Genomic DNA, 25559 nt, shown 5'->3' on the forward strand with positions numbered 1-25559 from the left:
GAATCGGAGTTCTTTGTTAGAAAAAACATGATTATATATATTATTTGAAGATTCTTAGGGTCTTAGTTAACATGCTTCCCTTCTGTCGGCTCGGCCCTCTATGCTCTCTGAAGCGTGACGGGAGTCCGGCCGTGCGTCCCCCTTGCCTTTGCGCACTTGGTACACTCCGCCGCGGTACGTAGGCGGGAGGCGTACATAAACCTCGACGCAGGCGGCGGGGCCGCTCAGTCCTCGAGGCGTCGGTGCTCTGTGGAGTTGGAGGCTTGTTGCCTGTCGGCCTGTGCGCGTGCGCCGACATGGCTTCAAACGGTATGTAAGGGCGCGAGGCGGCGGTGGTGAGCAGACCGGGGGCTTCTTTCCGTCCCAGCTGGCCTTTAGTTTTTCTGTGGGACTCGGGCGGCGATCGCGTTAGGATCCAATTGTACCACTGTGGCGGGAAGCAGCAGAGAAGGGTGGAAGGGGAGGCGGATGTCGCCATCTTGTTTCGCTCCTCTGGCGCTTTGCGCGGGGCGGGAGGTCTTCCATTCGCGGTCCTGCTCCTTGCGGTGAGGCTTGGGAGACACGAGTCTTGGTGATATGAAACATGAGATACGGATGGAAGTGCTCAGTCCCTGGAGCCCTTTTCCCGCCCGGTTCCCAGCCCTGCGTTCAGGCCGCTTTGTCGCAGTGCTGCATCCGGGCACTGGGTGCGCGCACGCGCTCTGCTGGCCCCTCCCCCCCTTTTTCGCGGCGTGAACCCCCCTCCCGCCCCTTTTTGGTCCTGCTTTTTGTCGCGAGACCCTCGCTCGGCTAAAGACTCCGCAGTGCCGGTCCCGTGTGGTACCTCGGGCCACCCCCACTCTCCAACAGGTCCCTCGGGAAGGGGCGGGACCATCCCATTCACGCCTCGGTTGCCACGCGGCGGGGTGCAGAGGCTCGGGATACGGGCCGCGTGCGCGCTGGACTGTTGGTGGGGGATGGTGGTTCCCGAGGGTCGTCGAACGGACTCGGGCACCGGGTCCGAGCGTGTTCGCACCTAAATTTCCTCTTTTCTGAAGTGGGAACGGAGGGAGCGGCCGCCCGAGGCCACACCCTCTCCCGGTCCTTTTGCCGTTTTCCTGCGGGGGGAAGCTCCTCGTTTACTGTGCGGAAGAGGAGTTATCTGTGGTGCGGCTTCGTAGTGGCTTTTCAAAGCGCTTTCGCTCCTGTCGGTTGGCCGAGTCCCCTCTCCGCTCCGGGGAAGGCAGGGTGATGAGAAAATGGATTCGGCTGGAGCCACCGGGCTGGGGACTTGAGTACCAGTTGACTTGTCTCCTGAGGCGAGCGCACTTTGATGATGATCTCTGTTATTTGGGATTAGAGTTCTCTTCGTTACCTGGCTTTGCATAAAAAGTCCACTTTCCCAGTCTCCAAGGTTGGGCAAAGGGTGGAATGGGCTCTTTGGAGACGTGCTTGGTCTTTGGGTTTTGTTCTTTGGTTGAGAGAGTGGCCCCATCCCGAACACTGTTGCCTTCCGCTTCCAGCTTGAATGAAAACCCATGCCACTTAAGTAGCTCTGACTTCACCTTGGCTCTTGGTGATACCTCCCCCCTGGAGTGGGTGTGAAAAGGAGATGGGTGTAAATTTGTGCAGTTCCCGATACCATTTGAATGTGTGGAAAATTGTGGCTGTCTGCCAAAACTCTCAGTATTCCCAGTAAGGCCTTTTGGTCTCTGTAGAAATTTGCTTTTTCTTTGCTTTATTGTGTTCTATACTCTAAGGGATGGCAGAAAGTGACGTAATTGTATCTTTCTTTTGCAGACTATACCCAACAAGCAACCCAAAGGTGAGTGTCATTTCTGGGCTTCCAAAGTTTGTAGAGGGCAGGGGTTGCTAGGATATGTTTTCTTGATTGCTGTTTTTTCTCTCTCCAGCTATGGGGCCTACCCCACCCAGCCTGGGCAGGGTTATTCCCAGCAGAGCAATCAGCCCTATGGACAACAGAGTTATGGTGGCTACAGCCAGTCAGGGGACACTTCAGGCTATGGCCAGAGCACCTATGGTTCTTATGGACAGACCCAGAACAGTGAGTCTCTTAAGTGGGTCACCCTCCCTCTTCCAACATTCTTTCTGAATGTTGCTTTTCTTAACCCTAAGCAGTATTGAAATGTTGAAAATGTCCCATGTTTTTTTCCCCTTATTTTACCCTTAAAACTTTGGAGTCTGAGTCCTTTCAAACAAAAAATGCTTATTAGTTTGTAATTCTGTCTCTTTTTTTTTTTTTTTTACTTCCTGCACTTTCCCCATCTCCCTTCAGTGTGAAAGTGAAATGTGGAGGGAAAGTACTCACTAAAGGGGGAAAGTTTTAGGCTTTTAATACTTGCAGGGAGAAAATGATTTGAACTCCCATCCACACCTCAAATAGATGTTTGAAGTTAGACAATTAGAAGTCATTCTGAGTGCTATCCTGAGAGGTGGAATTTGCCCTTAGGTCCTCAAGTATAAATAATGTGGGTTGTCCTATTTGTACTGAAGACACACATAAGCAGGGTGAAATGTTAATGAATATAGGGATCTTGGGCTGTGGTAGTCCTGGAGAGACTGTCTTTGGGATGGGTGGGATGAGCTTGTTTCTGAAGTTGGTAGAAGTTGGAACATTATTAGCTTTAGGGTAGAAGAGAAGGGTAATTTCTTCAACTGAGTTGCAAGATTTCTAAACAGCTTCTAAGAGGCTGACTTTAAAGTATGAGTAGCATTAGGTAATTGTAATGTTTTTTTCCAACCCATTCTTTGCCTTTTCTTTTTCCTCTTAGCTTTTGTGACTTCCTTTCTCTTTTCCTTGTAGCAGGCTATGGCACTCAGTCAGCTCCCCAGGGATATGGCTCAACTGGTGGCTATGGCGGTGGACAGAGTTCTCAGTCGTCTTATGGGCAGCAGTCCTACCCTGGCTATGGCCAGCAGCCAGCTCCTAGCAGCACCTCTGGAGGGTAAGGAATTGTGGTGGAGAGGCCTGAAAGATTAGGGGTGAATTGATAAGGAATGATAATGAACTCCACATAGGAGCAATTAAAAGGAGTGATGGGGATGGTGTCTTTGTTGGATTTAGAGAATGGGATGTATCAAAAGTGAAAGGAAGTAGTGGACATACTGGCGTTATAATTTTTTTTCTTTCTCCTTAGTTACGGTGGCAGTTCTCAGAGCAGCAACTATGGGCAGCCCCAGAGTGGGGGCTATGGTCAGCAGTCTGGCTATGGTGGACAGCAGCCTAGCTATGGACAGCAGCAAAGCTCCTATAACCCTCCTCAGGGCTATGGACAGCAGAACCAGTACAACAGTAGCAGTGGAGGTGGCGGAGGGGGTGGTGGAGGTGAGAAGGTGTCTTCAGTTTTGTCTCATACCTGTTTTCTATAAGGGTTTATATTCTGCGTGGTCCTTGCCCTAAAAGGATTCTTAAAAATCTTGATTTCTTGTTCCCAGACTCTGTATTTCTATTCATTTATCCCTTGGCATTGTTGAACTGTTTTATGTCGCTTCACAATTTTTTCTGTCTCAAGGTGTCTTCTTTTTGACAGGTAACTATGGCCAAGATCAGTCCTCCATGAGTGGTGGTGGCAGTGGCGGCGGTTATGGCAATCAGGACCAAAGTGGTGGTGGCGGTGGCTACGGGGGAGGCCAGCAGGACCGTGGGGGACGAGGCCGGGGCGGTGGCGGTGGTTACAACCGAAGCAGTGGTGGCTATGAACCCAGAGGTCGTGGAGGCGGCCGTGGAGGCAGAGGCGGCATGGGGTAGGTGTCTTGTGAGCCAGGGAGTAACATTGGGGGGGGAGGGGGGGAGTTGTGGGTTGCATGAATCATCAGTACCTTAGAGCATGGTTAGTCTTATTCTAGGGATTTGTCATGGCTTTGATATGGGGGCATTGGCTATTGATTCCTCCATCCCCATTTTATTTTTGTGAGAACTTGGGAGCGTGAACTCCCATCCACACCTCTGAGTATTGACACTTATATATTTCCAAAGGAAAAGGAAAAATATATAGGTGTGTATGGATTGGAGTCATTGATATCCTAGGCAAGAAACATGGAAGTAAAGGCTTCTTTCTTTGCAAGGGAAACCGATGATCCCACTCCTGGTAATAGGGAAACTTGTTACTTGTGTTCCCATGTGTCCTCTAAGGGGTTGTTAACGGTGAACCTGACTTCAGCTTCCAGGAATTGGCTACTCTTCCCATATTTTGTAGTCATATCAATCCATGAGCTTGAGTTGCAGTAATTTGACTGACAGTGATGATTTTGCTTGTGACTTGCTTTGTGGGGCCATTGAAGTGTGCAGATCTTTTGGACAAAATACACTGGACAGTGGTATCCCACATATTTGCTCCACTGTCACCCTTTCCCTGGTTACTTGTCCAACTGGACCTTCTTCCTTTCCTGCTGTAGTTGATTTGAAGTAAAACCTTAGATTTGATGTTAAAGCATGCGTCAAATCTGTTGGTGAATATGACTTGAAGGACCATACTCTGTCTCCCTTGAAAGGGGAGGAATGTCAGTGTGTTACTCCTTTTTTGGAAAAAGTAGGTTTTTAAAGAAAGTTTATATATGGTAAGTATTCAGAGGTGGGTGGGGGCAATCTCAAAAACTGTACAAAAGTGAGGAAAACTCTGTTGTGTGCGTGTGTTTAATGCAAATCTTTAAAAAGAAAAACAACTGTTATGTGACTGTTAACTTGCTCTGCATTTTATGTGCCACAGGTATGAAAGGTGACATTGCAAAATACTCCGCTCTTCTCGCAGTGTAGAAGGGGTGACCCCGGTGGTTGGGGGAAATCAAAAACAGCTCAGTAGTTAGGATAGGGTTTAGCTGTTTGTCTCGCTATAAGGGAAAATTGCCTTTGGTTTTGACTTTTTATGGAATGGGGTTGGGTCTGCTTGCTGCTTTCAAAGCAAAAACCACAAAAATGTGTTCAGGGCTACCCCAGCCTGGTGTGAAATGTCTTCTGGGTAAATTGGGGGTAGGGTTTTTAAACCAACTACTGGGTTGTCAACCACTTGCGACAAGAGGAAAAAACATCTGCTACGTTGGAAGACCAACCAAGGAAAATGGGTCATTTTTTTTTTCCAGAGGAAATTTTAAAGCAAAATGCTTAAAAAACTGTGTCTAAGAAATTGCACACGTGTGTGTGACATGATCAAAGGTCAGACAAGGGGTGGTCAGGAAGTGGAATGTATTTTAGTAGCCACATGTATCTTTTTCCCAAAACACATACCCTTGTTTGGGGAATATTAAAATATAAAAAAAAACCACACGCCCGTTTGTAGCCGTTGGAAGCTTCATGTCCTTTCTTCTAACTTGTCTTCTCCAGCGGAAGTGACCGTGGTGGCTTCAATAAATTTGGTGGTAAGTGAACAGAGTTTCCAAAATTCCCAACTCCCAGCAATGCTTTGTCTGATTGTTCATTGCAGATGTCTTAGCGTGTTTTAAGTGTCAAAGGTTTTGAAGTGTCCAGAACCACCTCCAGAAAGGGGTGGGGTAGAATGCCACCTGCTGCCAGATGTGTGCTAACAGAGGCAGGCAGGGGTAAGACTCAGCAGTCGTCTTGCACCAAATTGGTTTGACCCAGGTTATTAATAAGAGGTGTTTAATGAGGAGTGTTGCCACACTTCGCACTTAGTGACCATGGCATTATGAAAAACTGGAGAGTGTGCTGGAACACAACCAACTTGGCTTCAGGATCCTTTTTGATCAGTGTTCAAGGCTAGTGTGTGTGTGTGTGTGTAAGTGTGTAAAAGTATAACCTCTAAATGTTTTAATTCTGGAAGAGGGATGTGAAATACTGCCCTGAGAATGGTGAAGTTGGTATATACAGTATTTATATATTAAATACTGAATGGTGTCAATTCAATTCTACATAAACGTATTTAAACTCAACTCAGATGGGCAAATAGAAACTAGCTGTGGGAAGGAAGGTGTGGATCACAAGAAAGGTTGGGAGCATGTGTGGCTCATGGGAAACAGCACAAACTGAATTCATGAAAAATTTGATAAGTCTTCTAGTAAGCTGGAACTTTTCTGGTTTGGTTAACTAACAAAAGGTTACTTGATTTGTCTCACCATTTAAAACCAAAGGCCCGGGTTCATGATTTTGGTGTCATTGAATGTGGGTATGATATTTATATATGGTGAATTCAGAGAAACTTTGGTCAAAGATGGTCTCCGGAAAAAAAATAGGCTGCATTATGGAAATAAGATTTCTGGTCTGTTCCCTGGGACATGCTTTAAAAATTCAATAGCTATTATGTCTTTTTTTTTTTTTTTTTTTTACTTTCATGTGGTTTTGGGGAAACTTAACATGGTTTTAAGAATGGTTTCTAAAGAAGAAATTAAAAATTGTTCCACAAGGGATAAGTGTCCTTGGTGTTAAAAGTTTGGAGAAACTGGATGGATGCGTATCACATTGCTGGTGGTGAGCCCATTTCTCTCTCGGATGAGAGAACAAGGCCAAGTTATGAATTGGTTTGTTAACTTCAATGGGTTCTCTTGGCCCCCCCAATCTGTGCTGAGGACATTTCCCAGCCTGAGCTGGGGGAGGCAGCATTTTCTGAGGTGTGGAGTTGTCCCTGTGGGGACTCAAGTTACATACAGCCATGCCTAGGATTTTCTCTGGGCAGGCAACCCAGGGACAGGGTTTGGAGTGAGGCTGTGAGCACTTAACTGATATTTTGCAAGAGTTTGGATTTGGTTTTTAAGTTTTTTCCTTGTCTGTCTCTACCTATTGACTAACGGCTCCTCTTTCCTTTCCTTGTTTTTTTCCCCCTTCCCATGTCACTTAAGGCCCTCGGGACCAAGGATCACGTCATGACTCTGGTGAGTCCACAGGGGGCATGAAAGTGGCTAAAATTGGTATCAGGAGTTTTTCTGGATGTTCTTTGAAACTTAATATGAAAAAGAGCGGGTAGAAAAGGAAGGAAGGGGAGTTTAGATGTAGCTATATGTAGTTTGCAGTGATTTATAAATAAACATCAGAAATAACTGATGGTTTCCTCCACTAGCAATTTAGTAGGTTTGGGAGGAGCCCAATGGTTTGCATTTCTAACAAGTCTCAGGAGTGCTGATATATCTGTGTGGACCATACACCAGAACTGCTGGTTTAAAGTATGGGTTTTTAAAACTGAGTCATGACCAGTTAATAAACACAAAGACGCATAAAGGGGAAGCATTTAGTGTACCTTTGTTTTGATGATTGCTGGATTTTAGTGTAAAATTAAGATTTTACAAACACTGGTATATTTATTGTGTGATCTTGGGACGTTAACCTGATCCCTGGTTTCTGTAACTAGTATTAACATGTTTGAAAGGGTAGTTGTGAAACTAATTTTAAATTTGTGAAATGGCTAGCATATAGGCACTCAGATAATAAAAAGTAGGGATGTGGATTTTTTCCCTTTGACCCAAACCACATTACAGTGGTTGCTTTAGAATTTTTTCCTTTGAAAGTGTAATATCAGGTATTTATTAAAGTTAAGTTAGATCAAGAGTCACTGACTCATTATACCTTTGCTTGTTTTCTAATTCACATTTTCTTCTGCGTGCCACAAGCAGAACAGGATAATTCAGACAACAACACCATCTTCGTGCAAGGACTGGGCGAGAATGTTACAATTGAGTCTGTGGCTGATTACTTCAAGCAGATTGGTATTATTAAGGTACTTGTGGAGCCAGGGTGGTTGTTTTTTTTATCAGTTTCAGGCTTTTGGATTTCGCACATTAGTAAAAATAAACCTTAATGGTTATAAGCTTAATTTGTGGAAGAAGGAACATTAGCTGTTGCCATTTTATAAAAGAAATAATACAAAGGCCCAATTGATAAAAGGAGTATCCTAAACTTCAATTTGTAGGCTACAACCTTTAGTTTTATCTTTCAATATGATGTGAGAGACTAATTGTAGTCCTTGATTTTCATTCAAGTTACACGTGAGATAGGAACTAGTAACTGGGAAGAGAGGAACTGAAATATGGTTATGATAAACCTCAGGTTGTAGAGGAGGAAGGTAGAAGGTGAGTAGAACTATTATGTCTTGTAAGCCTGATGTTATCTCATGTTGCTTTCTTCAGACAAATAAGAAAACAGGACAGCCCATGATTAATCTGTACACAGACAGGGAAACGGGCAAGCTGAAAGGAGAGGCAACTGTATCGTTTGATGACCCACCTTCTGCTAAAGCAGCTATTGACTGGTTTGATGGTATGTTTGAGGAGGCTGGTGGCAGGTGGGGAGGTTGGCCAAGCAAGCATTGGAAAACGGGATACATTTGAGGGTTTCTTTGAGTCTTCCGACATTTACTCTATCTGCTACTTCAGAAGTCTTTATTTTTGTTTATACCTCTTTAGATTATAAACGTTTTCAGGAAGGCAGAGTCTTTGTTGATTGTACCTAGTATGCTTTTGAACCCACACAAAGGTCTTAATAAAAAGCCTTTTTATACCTCCTTTATTTTTTTAGGTAAAGAATTCTCTGGGAACCCTATCAAGGTCTCATTTGCCACTCGGCGAGCAGATTTCAATCGAGGTGGTGGCAATGGTCGTGGAGGCCGAGGGCGAGGAGGTGAGTTATTTCCTGATGCTAGTGTAAAGATGTGATGGAAACAGGGAGGAGAATTGTGAGGGTTTCGTAGAAAAGAAGGGCAAGTTAACTAAACTGGGAAGGGGGCCGGATCCATACTTGTATCTACACTAGGACCAATGGGCCGTGGAGGCTACGGAGGTGGTGGCAGTGGTGGCGGTGGCCGGGGAGGATTCCCCAGTGGAGGTGGTGGCGGTGGAGGACAGCAGCGAGCTGGGGACTGGAAGTGTCCTAATCCGTGAGTGGAATTTTTTTCTCAGTTTTTCTGTGCCCTCTGATGTTAAGGTAGAGTTGTGTTTTCTCCAAACTAGTCAAGTCAAGACTGCCATGATGGGGACAGATATGGCCAAGAGCTTATTCTCCTAAGTAAGGTTGTTACAGTGAGAGAAAGGTATTGGGCTGGGTTCACTAATTTGCAGCTTTTGTTCCTGTCTATGTTCCTGAGAAGCAAGCCTTTTTCCTTTTTGAGGCCTTAGGCCTCAGTTTTCTCACTATCTGTAAGGTCACTGGAGTCTATTCCTAATTCTAGGTCTTGCCTACTCTCCACCCCTACAAATTGTTTTACTTTTCTCCTCAGTACATGTGAGAACATGAACTTCTCTTGGAGGAGTGAATGCAACCAGTGTAAGGCCCCTAAACCAGATGGCCCAGGAGGGGGACCAGGAGGCTCTCATATGGGTAAGGAAGAGGCAGAGCTGGTAATAAGAATTTGGGGTCAAAAAGCCCTTAATTATAAGCTGGGAGGCTAGAGGCTAGAGGGAAGGAAGGGGGGATTTTGCGGATGTGATATGTCATATTTCTTTTGTCCTAGGGGGTAGCTATGGAGATGATCGTCGTGGTGGCAGAGGAGGCTATGACCGGGGCGGCTACCGAGGCCGAGGAGGGGACCGTGGGGGCTTCCGAGGGGGCCGGGGTGGTGGGGACAGAGGTGGCTTTGGCCCTGGCAAGATGGACTCCAGGTAAGACTAAACTGAAATAAAAATAATTGAACAGAGGTAATGGAATAGCAAGGTTTTGTTGAGAAAGTGGCTTCATTTTGAGGACTGGGTAGTTAAACTGAGATTGTAACCATAGCAGGGGGAAGGAAGAGGAAAATTATCTATCTCTGGGAACTAATCTGTAGACTGACTAAATTTGAGATATTTCCTGGGCTAGGATTTTGGGGGTGGGAGGGGTGTGGAGAGGTGGGTGACGCGGACCTTAATGGATACTCTTTCTTGCAGGGGTGACCACAGACAGGATCGCAGGGAGAGGCCGTATTAGCCCTCCTGAAGTTCTGGAACAGCTTTTCTTCTATACCCAGCGTGACCCTCATTATTTTGTAACTTTGCAACTCCTGACCACCCACGGGGTTTTGTGTCAGACTATGTAATTGTAACCATATCTCTGGTTCCCATTAAAAACCATCGTTTTAGTTAAATTTTCTTCCTCTACCCCGTCTTCAGAGGATTGATGTCCAGGTCAGGAATGTGGGGTGTTTTCCTCTTTTAGTGCATCCTGCCTAGCAGGAACTGGAATAAAGTGTTTGATACTTGGTCCTGGGGAGAAAAGGTCAAGTGGTCTCCTTGAAAGTAGGGATTAAACTTTTTCTCATCACAAACTTGGGTGTATGAATGGGGTAAGTGAAGAACACATGATGTCGTGGGTGTTGCCCCAAATGTGTCCAACTCTGGATAGCTTTCAGCACATTTATTTGCATACTGGTCTTAGTGAATATACTATTTACAGCAGCCTTACCCTTTTAAACTTTTGGTCTTGACACTTTTGTAAGGGTGGGGCTCAAATCAGGTTTGCCTTGGGGGCCGTATTCAAATTTGACTGATGGGGAGCAGTTGGGTCTTTTGCACAGTGGAGAGTAACAGCACCTACTCACTGCAGGGGTACTGTGGCCTCACTTTATGGGCAGAAAATAAAGCGTGTTGGTCATGTGGCTTAGAATCAGAAAATGGTAGAGCCAGGATTGAGTCAGTGCCATTTTCAGTCTGAAATCATTTTTTTGAGGGAGGAGACTTGGGAGTGAGGAGATGGTAAGAAATGGGAAGGTTAGCTGGAAAAGGAAGGTTAGAGGTATTGCATCACATCAAGGTGACAGTGCACCCCTAGTATTCCTGAAGGTGGGGCTTGGGAGGATGATGTAGGGAGGCAGTATCTACCTGGGTCTTAAATCCTGTCTGTACCCAGAGGACAGGTTATTTTGAGGTTTTGGGCTTGTGTGAGCTTTAATGATTGGGGGTGGAATGCCCTCTCTTTTAAGGTGGTAGTGTTGGATATAGGGCAAGGGTGGAGACAATGAGTTTGAAACCTCAGGACAATGCCTCTTAAACTTGAATGCCCTTTCCTGACCCTGAGACACCACTTCCCCCCCAATTCTCAAATTGAGTTGAAACTTACCTGTATTTACCAAATCATTTGAACATGCATTTCAGTTACACAGAATTGAAAATGAGAGCCAATAACAAAAAAGGTACTTTGCCTGGGAGCCCTGGTTGGGAAGTGCTTTCCTCTTGAAATCAAGTGTGTGGTAGGTGTTTCCTGTAGTTGTTCATCCTGAGGTCTCTGGTGACCAGACAGGGAAGGTGTGGCTTTCTCAAAAGGAGTAGCGTCTTGCCCTGGCTGGTGTGCTCGGTTAGAGCATTGGCCTTACCTGGGTTGCATTTCTGGGCACGTGGGAGGCAACAAATTAATGTGTCATCGATGCTTCTCTCTCCCTCTCCCTCCCACTCTGAAAAGCAATGGGAAAAGTCCCTGGGTGAGGATTAACCAAAGAGAGCTTTCCCCTCCCTACTGAGGGGTTGCTCGAAAACCAGGAGTAGCCTGGCCGGGCGTGGTTCAGTGGTTGAGCGTCAATCGGATCCAGGCGATCCAGGTTTGATTCCTGGTCAGGGCACATGCCCGGCTTGATCAATGACTCATTGATGTTTCCATCTCCTTTCCTCACTCTGAAATCAATAAAGATGTATTAAAAACCCAAAACACCAGAAGTAGGCTGAGTGGCTGAGCCTCCCGGGCAACAATCTGAATTGGATAATTGAACTTCATACATGTGAGAAGCTCTTAGATTTAGGGCCAAGATTATAGCAGTTCTTTCCTTGGTGTGGCCAGGGTGTTTGATCTGCTCTCTTAAATGGTGTTTGGTTTGAATGGCCTGATAGGTGTCTCAGAAGTTTGTTTCTGCTTCACATGGTAGGGTTCTGGTGTTGGGGTTTGGTTGTGGTATTTGGTCCTTGCTGCTAGGGGTGAAGGAGATTGCAGATCTTTGTGAGACCTTAGTACTGACTGGGACTGTTGGTATTAAGTTCTTACGTCCTTTAATGGGCTTCAGTGATTTTGGCTAGCCCTTAAATAAGAGGTGTCTGATTAGTGGGTGGATCAGTTTGGGGGCCTTTGTAGGAGAATGGATGAAGACACATAGCAGAGGGAATGTTGCTTCTGAGAAGCTGATTCTGCTGCCACCTCATCATTGTTGAGAAAATCTTGAAGCACTAGGTGCCTGGCTTTTTAAAATTAGGATTGGGATTGGGACAGGCTAAGTAGGAAGAAGTGAGGAGAGTAGATTGTGGGTAGAGAGAGGTGTGCTATAGTTTTGCTTGCTGCCTCTGATTTAGTTCTCAAGTCTTTTAAGCCTTTTATCTCATCACAAGCTGGGCTGGCTGGGTTTGAATAACTTGGATATAGGGCTGAGGTGGTCATTGGTGGGTAGATTAACCAGGAGTTAGGGTCTAGGGTCCAGTCTCTGTGAGACTCCTTACTTCTTTATCCAGCTGTGTTTTTCCCCACTTAAGTCTGTCTCAGTGATTCACCATGAGCTTTAATCTCACTTTCTGTACTACTGTGCATGGAAATAAGAGGCTAAACTCTGGGGTCTCATCTGCAACCATGCCTCCCCAGTCTTTCCACAACTCGGGCTCCCCTTCCTACTTTTGGACCCTCAGTATGTAGAAAACATCTTTAATTTTTAACTTTATATTTTGAAATAATTTTAGAGTTCCCACAAAAATTATCTTGTTTGATGCTGGCATATAAGAACTAAGGAAATGTTAAGTGGATCTTGCCAGCAGATTTGACTTTAGGGCTTGTAGAAATTGTTGGACTGTCAATCCTATGATGTTAGAAGATCTTTTGGAGACCATTGAATCTAAAATTCGCATTGTTTGAGGCAGGAACAGGCAGGAAAAATGTTCCTTATAAGTAGAAATTTGGGTCTGGGAACAGTATGCTCTGCTGATGAGTAGTGCTCTCAGGTCCTTGAATTGTGATGTGGCTTTAGCCCTAAATCTTGAGGCTATAGTGCTAGAGAAAGGGCTCCTATAATAGGAAGAACAATTGAACCACCAGTGTGGGAACTAGAGATGGAAGGAACTTGAACATTGGGGACTCCTTGGCTGTAATGGACCAAGTTTGGGCAGCTTTTAAGTGGGGAATTCCAAGGTGAGGTGGCTGTGGGAAAATCCTTGAAGGGTCCAGGAATCAAGGGAGCAGAAGTGCTATGCTTTTCTACAGAGCACTGCACACACCTCAGGGCGGCAGTGTTGTTCAATTAATTGGGTTCCCTGTACCTATTTAGTGCAGTGTACTTAGGGCTTTCGGGTGGGGCCTCTCTATTAGATATAGGACCCTCCCCTCCCAGGTTTTGAAGGAAAGCTAGCCCATCCTGTGTACTGTCTCCCTGAGTAAAAAGGCAAGTTCCTGTGGGAAGGCTTCTGCAAACCTGTCTTCAGCCTGAGATGGCAGGGCTGGATTCTCTGTGGTAGCGTGTCTAAGTTGAACATACACACTAACCCATTAGACAATTTTGTTAGCATGTGGATTCTAACTGGATATGTAGGTCTGGGTGGAGTACAATCTTTCTTGTGGTGGTGCTGGTTCAATAGCATACTTAGAGCCATGCTCTAAAGTTTTGCAGAGACTCCTTTCTGTTAATGCCATCTTTCCTGTGAAGGGGAACTTGATAGTATAAACTTTTTACATAGACAATGCTACCTAGGAGTTAAGGAAAAGGCCACTCACAGAAGGGTGGGACCTGCATGTGTTTTTTTTTTTTTTTCCTAATAAGAATAGGCGTAGCCAACACTGGCTTTTTCTAGTCGTGTGATGCTTAGAGATTTGAGCAAAAAATACTGTTTCAGATTGGATTCTAAGCTGTTGGGGAGCTAGGAACAAATGTCTCATAATTGCTAACATTAATGTGTACTTAACTGTGGGTCAGTTGCTGTTAAAGTGATGAACTGAGCCCTAATTTCCCTACTTTATAGATGGGGGTGCTGAGGCACAAGCTGGCCTTGAGTCTTGGCTGGTGAGAGGGGGAGTGGAGAGTTGGATTTGGATCCTTTGGCTGTGGAACTTGTGTCCTTCACCACTATGTGGTGCTGTTTAAGGACTTCCAGTAGAACTCAGTTCTCGTGCTGGGCCCCCTTTATTCCCCAACTGCCAAAAGGAAAAAAGGAAGTGCCCGAGAAAAATTTAACTTGATGGAGCTGTTTCTTAGAACCATTTCTTTTGCCTCAGGCCTGCACTGGTTTTTGTAGGTTCTCTTTTTGTTATCTGTTGTGCAAGGAAGTGTTAGCTATGGCCCCATCTCATGAGAATCACTAGGTTTCTGCGAAGTTTTAAAAAAATATTGTTAGTAGAGGTACACAGTAACTGCCATTTATCAATTTTTACATGCAAGGTACTTGTACAAAGGTTGGAAAGATGACTTTTTTAAAGCCTCACTTGAGTCTGAGACAGTTTTTCTCAGTGGTTAGAGCATCAGCCTGTGGACTGAAGGGTCTCAGGGTTGGTGCTGGTCAAGGGCATGTACCTCAGTTGCAGGCCAGATCCCCGCCCCGGTCCGGTGTGTGTGGGAGGCAACCAATCCGAGTGTCTCATATCCATGTTTCTTCTCTCCCTTTCACTCTTGAAAAAAACAATGGAAAAAGTAATCCTCGGTGAAGACTAAAAGAAATTCTCACTTGGTATGTTCCTATTGATTTGTTTAGGGGAGAGGAGTCGGGGGGGGGGGAGGGGGGACATTGATTGGCTGCCTCCCATATGTGCCCTCACCAGGGCTCCAACCCATAACCTAGGTGTGTGCCCTGACCTGGAATTGAACCCACAACGTTTTGGTGTACAGGATGACACTCCAACCAACTGAGCCACCTAGATGTCTTTTTATGGGGCTTGGTCTCATTAGAGTCCTCTGAAAATATACCATGCCAGTAGGGTTTGCTTTACCACAGAGGCACAATGGGAAGTGCACTGGAGCCCAGAGGAAGGCACCCCACACCTATGGGCACACTAGGACAAGGAGATTTCAAGGTGTTCCGAAGTTAGGGACCAGCTGTGCTAGGGCGCAGGGTGTGAGCAAATAGGGATGTTGGGATCATGGGGTATGTGGAGAGGAATATGGGAAAGGCTATATAGGTCCTTCTGGGCCAGGCTGGAAGAATAGTTTAGGTACCATAATGTAAGAAGTGAGAATCCATTTCCATGATCAGTTTTGATCACTCAGGCCCTTGAAAGTGATAAATTAGAAGCAGGTAAGACATTAAGCATAAACCAGGTGAGGGCAGTAAAGTTGAAAAGCAAGGTAGTTGCATACTACGTCTAGGCTTTATGGAACGTGGTAGGATTTCTTGTTTTTGGTTAGGCTGCTACTCCTGCGCCATATGTCAAGATACGGGGTTGGGCCCGGCTGGTGTGGCTCAGTGGTGGGGCATCAACCTATGATCCAGGACATCACATTTCTAGTCCCAGTAAGGGCACATGCTTGGGTTCCTGGCTTGATCCCCAGTAGGGGGCGGGCAGGAGGCAGCCGATCAATGACTCTCATCGTTGATATTTCTATCTCTCCTCTCTTCCTCTCTTTGAAATCAATAAAGACATTAAAAAAAAAAATACAGGGTTGATAAAAGGAAGACAGCTTCACTTTGGGAAATGGTAAGGTCTTTGCAGACGAGTGATTGCACCTATCTTGGGTTGAATGAGGCTCAGGAAGACTAGGTTGAAGAGGGTTAGGATGGGTCAGCATTTAGGGGGCAGCTAGCTAAGGAAAGGTTGGGCGGAGCCTGCACACAGCCCTGGAGTGTGTGGGGAGTAAACTGTGTGTGCTAATTGTGCCATCCAGGTGAGGGTGCTGAAAGTAAAGTCCCCTGGCTTTGTTCCTTGTGGGTTATATCATTCTGAGTGGCACAGAACCCGTTGCCTCATACCCGGGTCGCTGTTTCAGTAACTCGCAGGGCTCCTCAGGGCCTCCCTGTTCTTTTGGACGCTATTGACCCCAGCACCTCCCTGCCCTACAGCTAGGAAGAATTTTGGTGCAAAGTGTATGCAGGTGGTTGTCTTAGGATCCTGGTTTCCTAACAGGCTCTGGAAAGGCTCAAGTGCTTTTTCTGGAGAGAGAGAGCTGCCCCTTGAACAACATGCGTTTGAACTGCACAGGTCCAGTTAATAAGTGGATTTTTTTCAATTGACCTGCACAGTTCAAATGCAAATTGTACAAGGGTCAACTCTGCAGTTGGGAATACCTGTATGTGGAGGGCTGACTAGGTTTTTCTTTTACCTTTTTATTGAATTTATTGGGTGACATTGGTTAATAAAATTATATAGGTTTCAGGTGTACAGTTTGATAATGTCTCATGCGTATATTGTATTGTGTGTGCAGCACCCCAAGTCAAATCTCCCATCACCATTTATCCCACTTGACCCTCTCCTTCCTCCCCCTTCCTCTCTGGTTATCACCATACTGCTGTCTGTGTCTATGAGGTTTTTTCTTATTCCCATCACCTTTTTCACCCAGTTCCGCAATTCCCCTCCCCTCTTACAGCTGTCAGTCTATGAGTCTGTTCTATTTTGTTAGTTTATGTTGTGAGGGCTGGCTAGTTTGATTTGTGGATTTAAGACTGTGGGCCCAGCCAGGTGTGGCTCAGCAGTTGAGCATCGACCTAGGATCCAGGAGATCGAGGTTCGGTTCCCAGTCAGGGCACATGCCCGGGCTGCAGGCAGCCAATCAATGACGACTCTCTCATCATTGATGTTTCTATCTCTCCCTCTCCCTTCCTCTCTCTGAAATCAATAAAGACTTTGTGGGAGGTCAGCACTCCTAACCCCCATGTTCAAGGGTCAACTGTACTTATATTAACTTTCATTCCATCATGAGAAGAAATAGCTACTAGAATTCATTTCCTAAAGTTTTGCTTGTTGGCATGTTTTGTGGATATAGTGTAACCTATAACTCCTGCCTCCAGGGGGTGGGAGGGAGCAAAGGGAGTAATTTGGCCTGCTAGTGTCAGTGCCACAAGGAACCCTAGAATTATATTTGGTGCTTGTGGTCTATGTTTAGATGCTACTGTCTCTGTACCTGAAAGTTGCTCTAATTGTATAACTACTCTTTGCCGTGGAAAAAGCAAAAGAGGAGCTCTGCAGACTAGCAAAGAGTGCTCTAAGGTAATGCCTTCTGACAAGCCTGGCTCCCCAGTTTCAGACCCTTTATACATACCTCTATTTTAACTTTGACTACAAGGCTAACGAGTCTCTAGGGCAGACCCTCTGGGATAGCACTGGAGGAGCCACTAAACGTGAATGAAGGAATATTCATGGTAACTGAGGCGGGAAGGATGGTGTTTGGGGAGCCTGCTGCCCCAGGAAAGGCAGTGGAGTAGAGGTTCACCTGAGCCTAAGCTCATTTAGCTATGTAGCTTAGCTCTGCATGTGCTTCCAGGCTGGAAGCAGGAAAAACCCACACAAGTACAAGCTGGTTCTTTATACAATGTGTATAAAAAAAAATCAGTACGTACAACCCCTGGTAGTTGAAGCTGGCGCCTCAGCTCTTTTCCAGGTCGGACACCAGGAAGGGTTGGGTGTCCTTCAGGGCCTGGAAGAGCAGCTCTTTGCAGGTCAGGTTCCAGGCTGGAGCAAAGCTGAAGAGCCTCCTCATCTTGTCCTGGTTGGTGGCCTCTGCCCGCACTGCCTCGTATTGCTCCTCCGACAGGACGTTCCCGTGCAGGACATCGAGCACCCCGTTCACATCTGTGACCCGCTGAATGAGGTCCTTCCGGTGCCGGTCCACAAAGTGCAGTGCTGGGGGAAGAGGGAGTAGAGCAGGTGAGCTGGCGCCCAGGGGGGAGCTGGGGCCTGTTCCTGCTGAACACTGCTTCAGGGTGGGGCTCAAGGTGGGCATGAGTATAACTCTCCCTTTCTGCCCCCAACGAGGCTCTGCCCAAGGAGGTGTGTAAGTAGGTGGGTGGGAAGGGCTGGCCCAGGCTGCGCTCTCCTGGCGCTGTTGGCTGCGCAGGGGTGTGGTGGGTGAGGTGCCCAGGCAGGGGAGTTTGGGTGTGAAGGCCTCACCTGGCGCGGCTACCATCTGGGGAGGAGGGGCCCTGAACTCCGCCGGCGCTGCTCCGGAGCCTGTAAGGGAATGGAGGAAATGAGGCGGTCCTCTCCTTTCCGTCGCACTCCGGGCTCCCGGGTCGGGGCTCCTTTGGTCCTTGGTCAGGAGGCCGATCTGGACCAAGCGCGGGAAGCCGGGAAGCTCCCCAGCAGGAGGCGCTTTTCTTAGACCCCAGGAGGGACAGAAAGTGAAAGGGCCCCGGGCAAATGCTCGGGCTGGGGGCTGGGTGTAGTGAGGGGCGCAGGGGGCGTGCAGGGGCTCGCTCACCCGCCCTGGCGGCCTTGGCCTGCAGCCGCGCCGCCGTGTCCTGCATGCCCATCTCGCTGAGCACGTGGGTGGTGAGCTCGGTGGCATAGGGCCCCAGGTAGCTGCTGACGAGCTTGTCGGTGAGGTCCACGGCGTCCATGGGCAGCAGTGTCCCCCGCGGGATGCGCTGGTAGCCCTCGCGCAGGGTGACCGACAGCAGCTTCATCTTGAACTTCTTGAGCTCGTCGGCGGTCAGGTCCTCCAGCGCGTCCAGGATGGCGTCCCGCGTGCCCGCCATGGTTCCCGGGCCCCGCCGCGGCGCTCACCCGGTGTCTGCCGACCAGGAAGTGGCTCTGGGGCGGGACCTGCGCTCCCGCCTCTGCCTCCGCCCCTGCCCATTGCCCTCGGGTGTGAGTGAGGTCCTCCACATGATCCCTTGGGTCCCAGGCCTCCAGCGTCAGCCCCTCGGCCGTGGGGAGGGGGCGCCGGGAACCCATCCTCCTGCTGGCCCGCAGGCTGGGACCCCGAGATGCGCCGGGAGAGGGAGGGCGCAGGGAGGGTGCCTGCGGCTCCAGGCTTGCACCAGCTGGCACAGACCGGGGACCCAGTTCCTGCGATGCCAAGGCTCACAGTCTCGGAATTCTAGAGCCCTGAAACGTCCACCTTCCCCTGAACCTTAGCATCCTCTCTCGCAGGCCAGAGGATCTTAGAATCACTCCTAACAGCCAGAGCCTTGTAGCTCCCCCAATTCCACATACTGGGGAGAAACGAGGTGTAAAAAAAGGGAGGCGAATAGCTGCGCGTGCTTTATTCCTCAGCCTGTTTCCTTTCCTGTAAAATGGAGGTAACACTTGCTCACCCACTTAGTGGCAATTCCAACATGACAGGGGCTACCTGATGGCTCCTGACATCTTGCTAAAGGGTTCCTGGGGGGGCCAGGATTTGGCCCCAGGAGCTGAAGTTCTTGAGAAGTGATGACAAGACACACTTGTAATGGTTGAGAAAATTCTCAGCTGGAGGGAAAGTCATGGGTGGAGGGTCACTCTGGGCCCAGGGGGCTTGACCCAGAAGAGCAGGTGAAAACTTGGGGATTGGAGCCCACGCTGTGCCCAGAGTCCTTAACTTGCTGCTCCCGTGGCTGAGAAGGCCCTGCTGGTCTGGCCCTGTGGATGTCACCAGCCTTGTCTTGCACCACATCCTGCTCTCCCTCCGTCTCTGAGTTCCCACCACACTGGCTTCTCAGTTCCTCAAATGTACCAGGCTCCTTCGCTTATTTAAGCCTTTGCACATGCTGTTCCCTCAACCTGGAAGTCTGTTCCCTCACTCTGCCTGGCAAACTCTTGAGACTTAAGTCTCAAATTAAATGTCACTTTCTCAGGGAGACCAGGTTTAGAATCCCTCCCAGAGTAGTTCATAACACTTGCTACTTATTTGTAGCTCTCATAGCAATTGTGACTAAATTGCAACTAACTCAGTCTATTTGTGTAGCACTAGTCTTCACGGTCAGCCTGAAAATCATGCCTGTCCACATCACTGTTAGAGCCACAGCATTCAGAACAGTGCTTGGCCTAGAGTAAGTGCTCAATAAATCTTTGTGGCATCAATAATGAGTGAATGGGCCTTATGGCTCACGGGAGGATGCCAGTAACTGGAAGGTGTGCCTCTCTTCAAAGAGAGGCTGCTTCCAGGAGCTGAAGGACTGTGGACTTGAAGCTGTACAGTCCCTCTTTGAGCTCTGGCTCTGCTTGCTAGTTGAGTACTGGGAATCCTTCATTTTTCGCTGTACCTGGGCTGTAATAATCACCAGTCCTTCTAGTGGTGTGATCCTGACATATTATACATTTATTTATTGGGCATCCATCTCCCCACCAGAATATGAGTTTTGTGAGTGTAGGGACATCGTCTGTCTTGTTCATTGCTGAACCCCAGGCCTTAAGAGAGTGCCTGGTGCACAGGAGATGCTCAGTGAAGATTTGCTGCATGAAGGGATGAATGAGGCTGTGTTACCTGCAGCATGTCGTATTTAAGAGCTTCCAGAAGGGTAGCAGGGCCCTGATCCCCATCCTAGTGTGTGTTGTCCCACACGGGCTGGGTCGTACTCTGTGCCAACATCCTCACCTTGGGCGGCACTTGTGGCCCATCAGCCAGTGTTCCCTGGCTCATGGCTGTTACTGTTCCTCTTCACTGGTCTTTGTCCTTTCAGATCTCCAGCTCATTTTATGCACTGTGGCCGGATGGCTACATCTTCCTGGCCCACACATGGATCCTGTCCCGTCCCTGCTCAGAAACCTGCTATGACTCTCAGTGCCTCAGATCAAGTCCAGGCTCCTTGGCTTGGCCTTCAGGCCTTTGCCAACCTCCTCAGCGCACCTTCTACCACGTTGGCCTCTGCGCCTCTGCACACGTGGTACTTGCTCTCTGCTCAGCTTTTTTTTCTTTCTGGTCTGCTTGGTGGGTTCCTGCCTGTACTCCAGCATTCATAGAGAGTTGCTTTTTGTCAGAAATAATAAACATTGGAGCTCCTCTTTAGGCTGTGAGCCTTCATGTGCATTATTTCTGAGCCTTACAACAATCCCTTGGGAATAGGGAATAATAGTCCCATTTTATAAATGAGAGGACTGAGGCTCAGAGAGGTTGAAGGACTTGCCCAAGGTCATGTAGCTGAGGGGATCATATAGCTTGTCTGTCTAGCTTCTCATCTGTCCTCGGTCTACTCTTCCCTTGTTGACTCTTCTGTCCTGTCTGTGCACAATGAATTATTGCTTGGCCTTGTCCATAGGATGCCCCTACTATGCCTCTATTGCAGTGTTTATCACAAAGTGTGTTTGGTCACTCTACTTCCCCCACCAGACTGAGCTCCATGAGGCTCCTTTCTGATCCATAGCACCCAGCAAGGCTTTGCACAGATTCTGCCTTGATAAGCCTTTATGCAATGACAAAAGAATCCTAGAATCTAGAATCATAGGAACCTGCTCTTTTTTTTTTTAAGTATCTTTATTGATTTCAGAGAGAGGAAAGGAGAGGGAAAGAGGGATAGAAACATCAATGAGATAGTCATTGATTGGCTGCCTCCTGCATGCCCCCCGCTGGGGACTGAGCCAGAAAGCTGGGCATGTGCCCTGACTGGGAATTGAACCCAGATCTCCTGGATCATAGGTCGATGCTCAACCACTGAGCCACACTGGCCAGGTGAAACCTGCTCTTTTCACATTTGGTAGAATCTTAGAAGCTTTGAGTGTTTGAGCCATGAAATTTTAAAAATATCCAATTCAACCCCTACACAGAGCAGGGATCCCTTGGCCACATGGCCACTGACTGCATCACTTGAGCCCTTGTTTGAATGGGTGGCCTTGGCTTTAAGTAAAACCAGTATAACACATTTTAACTGAACCTTTGGGGCTGCGGGAAATTGCACCTGAAGGTGGGCTTCTCACACCTGGCTTCCTGGGGGTGAGGGAACTGAGGACTTGTGTCATGATGGTGTGACACTGCATATTCCCTTATTCCTGCATATCACCACCCAGGATCCTTCCTTTTGGGCCCAGCTTGCCCCTGGTATCCAACCCTGGTCACATTCCTGCTCACACACATTCATACTGAGACGTGGAAGAACCTGGCTGTGGTTTTCACCTGACATACCTCTGAGCAACTGCTGGCACTTTAGTGTGATGTTGCAGGGATGCAAGGGACAAGGGCCCGGGGACACACAGCTGGTCTCTCCTAGAACTGGAAGCCTCCCTCCTCAGTAGTCTTGGGCTGGGGCTCAGTAGGAACAAGTTATACCTTTTGGTGGGGGCCTGTGCTCTATGAGAACATTGTAGACTCTGAACTCAGAAGGCTTTTGAAGACTACTTTATTCTGAAAACAGGTATTAGGGTCTACTAGATGCCCAACCCCATGATAAGTGCTGGTGGAAGATGAATAATAGTAACCACAGCTTTCATTTTTTGAATTTACTATGTTCCAGGCACTGTGCTAAGCACTTGACATTCATAATCTCATTTAATTGTCCCAATAATCCCATGCAGTATGTATATTTATCCCACCTTACAGAGGAGAAAACGGAGGTTTTCAGAAATTACTCTGGAAGCCTACACTGGTAATAGCTGAGAAAACAGATTGAACCCATGCCCATCTGACTCCTAGGCCCAGGTTCCAACCACCATCTTAGAAGTCCCAATGTCTGTCCTCAAAAGTTGACAAATTGCTTGGAGAGATCATGCATATGGAAATTTCTGCCTCCTCCAGACTGTCCACAAACACCCTCAGGAGGGCAGATATTGCAGTAATAGTGAAGATAACATTCCCTGCCCCCTCTGCAGAATGCTCTAGCACGAAGCACACTCAGAAGGTAGTGGAGTAGTGGGACAAGCAGGAGATACGGGTGTCAGGCCCACTCAGATTTGGTTCCCAGACCCTCAGCCTCTTAGCTGTGTGACTTAGGGAGGTCACAGCCCCTCCCTGGGGTCTGCATCCTGTGTCATTAATGGGCTCACCTCACTGAAAAGGACTGTGAGTTGCCGGGGCCCCCAGGGAAGGTAGAGGTGGAGCCTGCTCATTCCTGGAGACTCCAGGGTGGTTTCACCCTGGGAGGGTGGGGAATAGGAGCCTTGGGCAGCTCTCTGGGAAGCCATGGTAATCACTTCTCCTTTGACCCCTTTCCTGGGGGGAGTCTCAGAGCTCTGAGCTTTGACCCCTGGCAGGAAAGAACCTCCATTCTTACCCAAGGCCCACCCTTGCCCCCTGGACTAGAGCCAGAGCAGCTGGTGGTAAGATGCTTCCTGGGCATGATCCTCCACCCAACACAAGTAACCCTTTGATTGCTGGACCCGGACTGCTCCTCCTGGGGCCAGAAGGACCATAGGCTGCCAGGACATTGGGCAAGTCACTTAATCTTTGGGTCTCAAGGCCTCCCTCTAAGACAGGAATAACGATGAAGTTCTTAGGTTACAAATGAAATTAAGAGATTATAAATGGATTAAGAATTGTGAAGTGCTTGGAACAGGCCTGACGCATAGTAGGTGTCTTTGTCATTATTAAAGTTTCTGAGCCTCAGTTTCTCAATCTGTGAAGTGGGGATGATGTTGTAGGGAAGATTCATTGGAACAATTAGTAATAATAATTGTAATAATATCAATTGCCAACATTTAGTGAACATTTCCCATAGGCCTGGCATTGTTCTACAAGCTTTACACAAATTAGCTTGTTGAATCTTCATGACAATCCAACACCCTGATACTAATCCTAAATAATACTCATTTTCCAGATGAGAAAGCCATGTGAAGTAACTTGCTCAAGGTCGCACAACAAGGCAAGAGCAGAGTGAAGATTTCCCCTAGCAGTGACAGTCACCGCTCCCTAAGCCCTGTGGTGCCAGCAGGCCACACTGCTGTTTATTTATATTGTCCAGTTCAGTCCTCGGGACAGCCCTGCAGAGCTGGTCTTGCTGTCCCCCTTACCCTTATATTGTAGCTGAGGATGCCGGAGCCCAGAGAGGTAGGTGATTTTTCAGAGCTCGTGATGTCAGCATTCGGGACCTGCTTCTGCAGTGGTCCTGACTGGGGGGGATTTTGGGTTTCTTTTGCATTTATCCAATACAAGGAGCTCTCATGTCCCACTGTACTTACCACTCCGGCTCTTGGGAAGCCCTCCCTTAGGACAAGCTAAAACCTGCCCCCTCTGAGCTCTGTGGGTCCCAGCTCTCTCTTAGGGTCAGCGGCACTGTCCTCCCCTCCTCCTCGCCTATACATGATTTCTGGCCCCTTCTTGTCCTCCAACCTGTTGTAGACAATCACTGTCCCATCTAATGGTCACAGGTCAGACCCAGCCCATCTACAGAGAGGGAATGAGTTGACTGTCACCTCCCTGTCCTGGGTTCCCACTCCTATTGACCGAAACCCTCAGCCCCAGCCTGGCAGTGATGAAAACTCCAGGTGAAATCTACTTTCGGGATGTTGGCTTTTCTGAACCAAAGCGAAATGGCTTATGGTTTCAGAGACCAGCTCCAGATGCACTCTTATCCCCACCTCCCTCCTGTTTGCCAACCCCAGGCCAAGTCTGAGCCATCAAAAATTGCAGACAGAAAACCAGAGACTTAGAGATACAGGGGGGATATCAAACTTCTCTGGATTTCTCAGGGTTCTGGTAAAAAGCCTTAGCTTCCTGAGACTGCTCACATATCATGAGAATTAAATCTGGAGTCATTTGTACAGTTAATTGCTCCAATCCAAAAAAACAACAACACCTCCACAGAACTCTTATCTCCTTCTGAGAGGCCCAGGTGATTACAGCCTGAACAAAGGTCCTAGGTTAAGCCCCCAAGGTGCCAGGAAGCCTGGAGTAGCTTCCTAAGCGAGCCAGCATGCAACATGCAAGAACTTCAAGCATTCAAGAAGAAATGAGCCCACAGCTTGGAGACAAATCCAGAACTTGGAGATTTGTCATAAAAGCCAAGATGTGCAAGGAGATGTCTGACCCCTGGGGAGGTTTATTTACCTGCCAAAGAGTTAGGGTAAGAAGACCTTTAAGCAGAGGAGGGGACAGCTGCCTCCTCCCCCACCTTTTAAAAATATTAAAAAAAAAAAAGATTTTTTTATTGATTTTTAGAGAGAGGAGAGGAGAGAGAGAGAAACATTGATGTGAGTGAAACATTGATCAGCTGCCTCCTGCACACCCCCTACTGGGGATTGAGCTGCAACCTGAGCATGTGCCCTGATGGGGAATCAAACCAGAAACCTTTTGGGGCACCAGACGATGCCCAACCAACTGAGGCACACCAGCCAGGGCACCTCCTTCCCTTTTATAAGCAGGAAGATAATTCCTGTGGCTCACCTGTGGGGTCTGTGGCTACTCTCACAAGATAATGGACTGGCTCTCATGGCATCATCCTCGTGAACTGCTTACTGTGAGGCATTTAATGAGAAGTCTATCTCTGTTCCAGAACACCTTGTGTGCACATTTGGGATAAAATTCATAAATATGAACATTAAAAACCCAAGAGAGAGGCACAGAGAAAGTCCAAGAAGGAGAAGATACTGAGATAGAAACAGAATCTCTGAGAGAGACAGACAGCGGTTGAGGGTAAAGTCTGAGAGGTGTGACCGGGAGGCCAAGAGTTTTTGTGCCGATTTTTGTTGGTTATTTGTTGAGCACCTGCTGTGTGCCACTCACTTTAAGTTGCAGACAAGCAGTGAACAAACTTATATTCTGGTAGGAGGAGACAGGTGAAAAACCAGCAAGTTAAATATATTGCATGTCAGGTGGTGATAAATGTGATGAAGAAAAGGAAAGCAGGGAAGGGAGATGTGAGATTTAAAATCAGGGAGTTACGAAAAACCTCATTGAAAAGGTGACTTAGGCCAAAGATCTGGG

The 25559-nt window shown here is 47.6% G+C and overlaps 2 protein-coding genes across 5 annotated transcripts; one reads left to right on the forward strand and one right to left on the reverse strand.

The window, feature by feature from the left end:
* Positions 1-202: 202 nt before the first annotated feature.
* Positions 203-9995, forward strand: FUS (FUS RNA binding protein). 2 transcript variants are annotated; one of them, XM_016217669.2, is made up of 15 exons: positions 203-309; positions 1780-1804; positions 1893-2044; positions 2804-2945; positions 3138-3325; positions 3531-3744; positions 5318-5352; positions 6787-6819; positions 7555-7658; positions 8068-8197; positions 8456-8557; positions 8690-8813; positions 9153-9253; positions 9387-9534; positions 9799-9995. In XM_016217669.2, the coding sequence occupies exons 1-15, from the start codon at positions 297-299 to the stop codon at positions 9836-9838; spliced, it is 1551 nt and encodes a 516-aa protein (XP_016073155.1). In that variant the 5' UTR covers positions 203-296; the 3' UTR covers positions 9839-9995. The 2 variants fall into 2 exon arrangements, with proteins under 2 accessions (XP_016073155.1, XP_016073156.1); XM_016217670.2 differs by having other exon boundaries at positions 2807-2945.
* A 7322-nt stretch (positions 9996-17317) lies between these two features.
* PYCARD (PYD and CARD domain containing) lies at positions 17318-18486 on the reverse strand. Of its 3 annotated transcripts, XM_016217653.2 has the most exons (3): positions 18210-18486; positions 17900-17959; positions 17318-17632 (listed from the first exon to the last, which is right to left on the reverse strand). In XM_016217653.2, the coding sequence occupies exons 1-3, from the start codon at positions 18484-18486 to the stop codon at positions 17376-17378; spliced, it is 594 nt and encodes a 197-aa protein (XP_016073139.2). In that variant the 3' UTR covers positions 17318-17375. The 3 variants fall into 3 exon arrangements, with proteins under 3 accessions (XP_016073139.2, XP_087671297.1, XP_016073141.2); XM_087815171.1 differs by lacking the exon at positions 17900-17959 and having other exon boundaries at positions 17318-17702; positions 18229-18486; XM_016217655.2 differs by lacking the exon at positions 17900-17959.
* Between the last annotated feature and the right edge of the window lie 7073 nt (positions 18487-25559).

This window comes from Miniopterus natalensis, chromosome 3 (genome assembly GCF_054644295.1).
Source record: "Miniopterus natalensis isolate mMinNat1 chromosome 3, mMinNat1.hap1, whole genome shotgun sequence".
Taxonomy (NCBI): domain Eukaryota; kingdom Metazoa; phylum Chordata; class Mammalia; order Chiroptera; family Miniopteridae; genus Miniopterus; species Miniopterus natalensis.

Excerpts from the sequence above, each read along its gene's own strand:
- FUS (XM_016217669.2), top strand. Across the intron at positions 1,805-1,892 it reads ACCCAACAAGCAACCCAAAG|CTATGGGGCCTACCCCACCC; the intron begins GTGAGTGTCATT and ends TTCTCTCTCCAG. Across the intron at positions 9,535-9,798 it reads CCTGGCAAGATGGACTCCAG|GGGTGACCACAGACAGGATC; the intron begins GTAAGACTAAAC and ends TCTTTCTTGCAG.
- PYCARD (XM_016217653.2), bottom strand. The coding sequence starts at position 18,486 with ATGGCGGGCACGCGGGACGCCATCCTGGACGCGCTGGAGGACCTGACC. Across the intron at positions 17,960-18,209 it reads GGCCAAGGCCGCCAGGGCGG|GCTCCGGAGCAGCGCCGGCG; the intron begins GTGAGCGAGCCC and ends ATTCCCTTACAG. Across the intron at positions 17,633-17,899 it reads CCAGATGGTAGCCGCGCCAG|CACTGCACTTTGTGGACCGG; the intron begins GTGAGGCCTTCA and ends CTCTTCCCCCAG.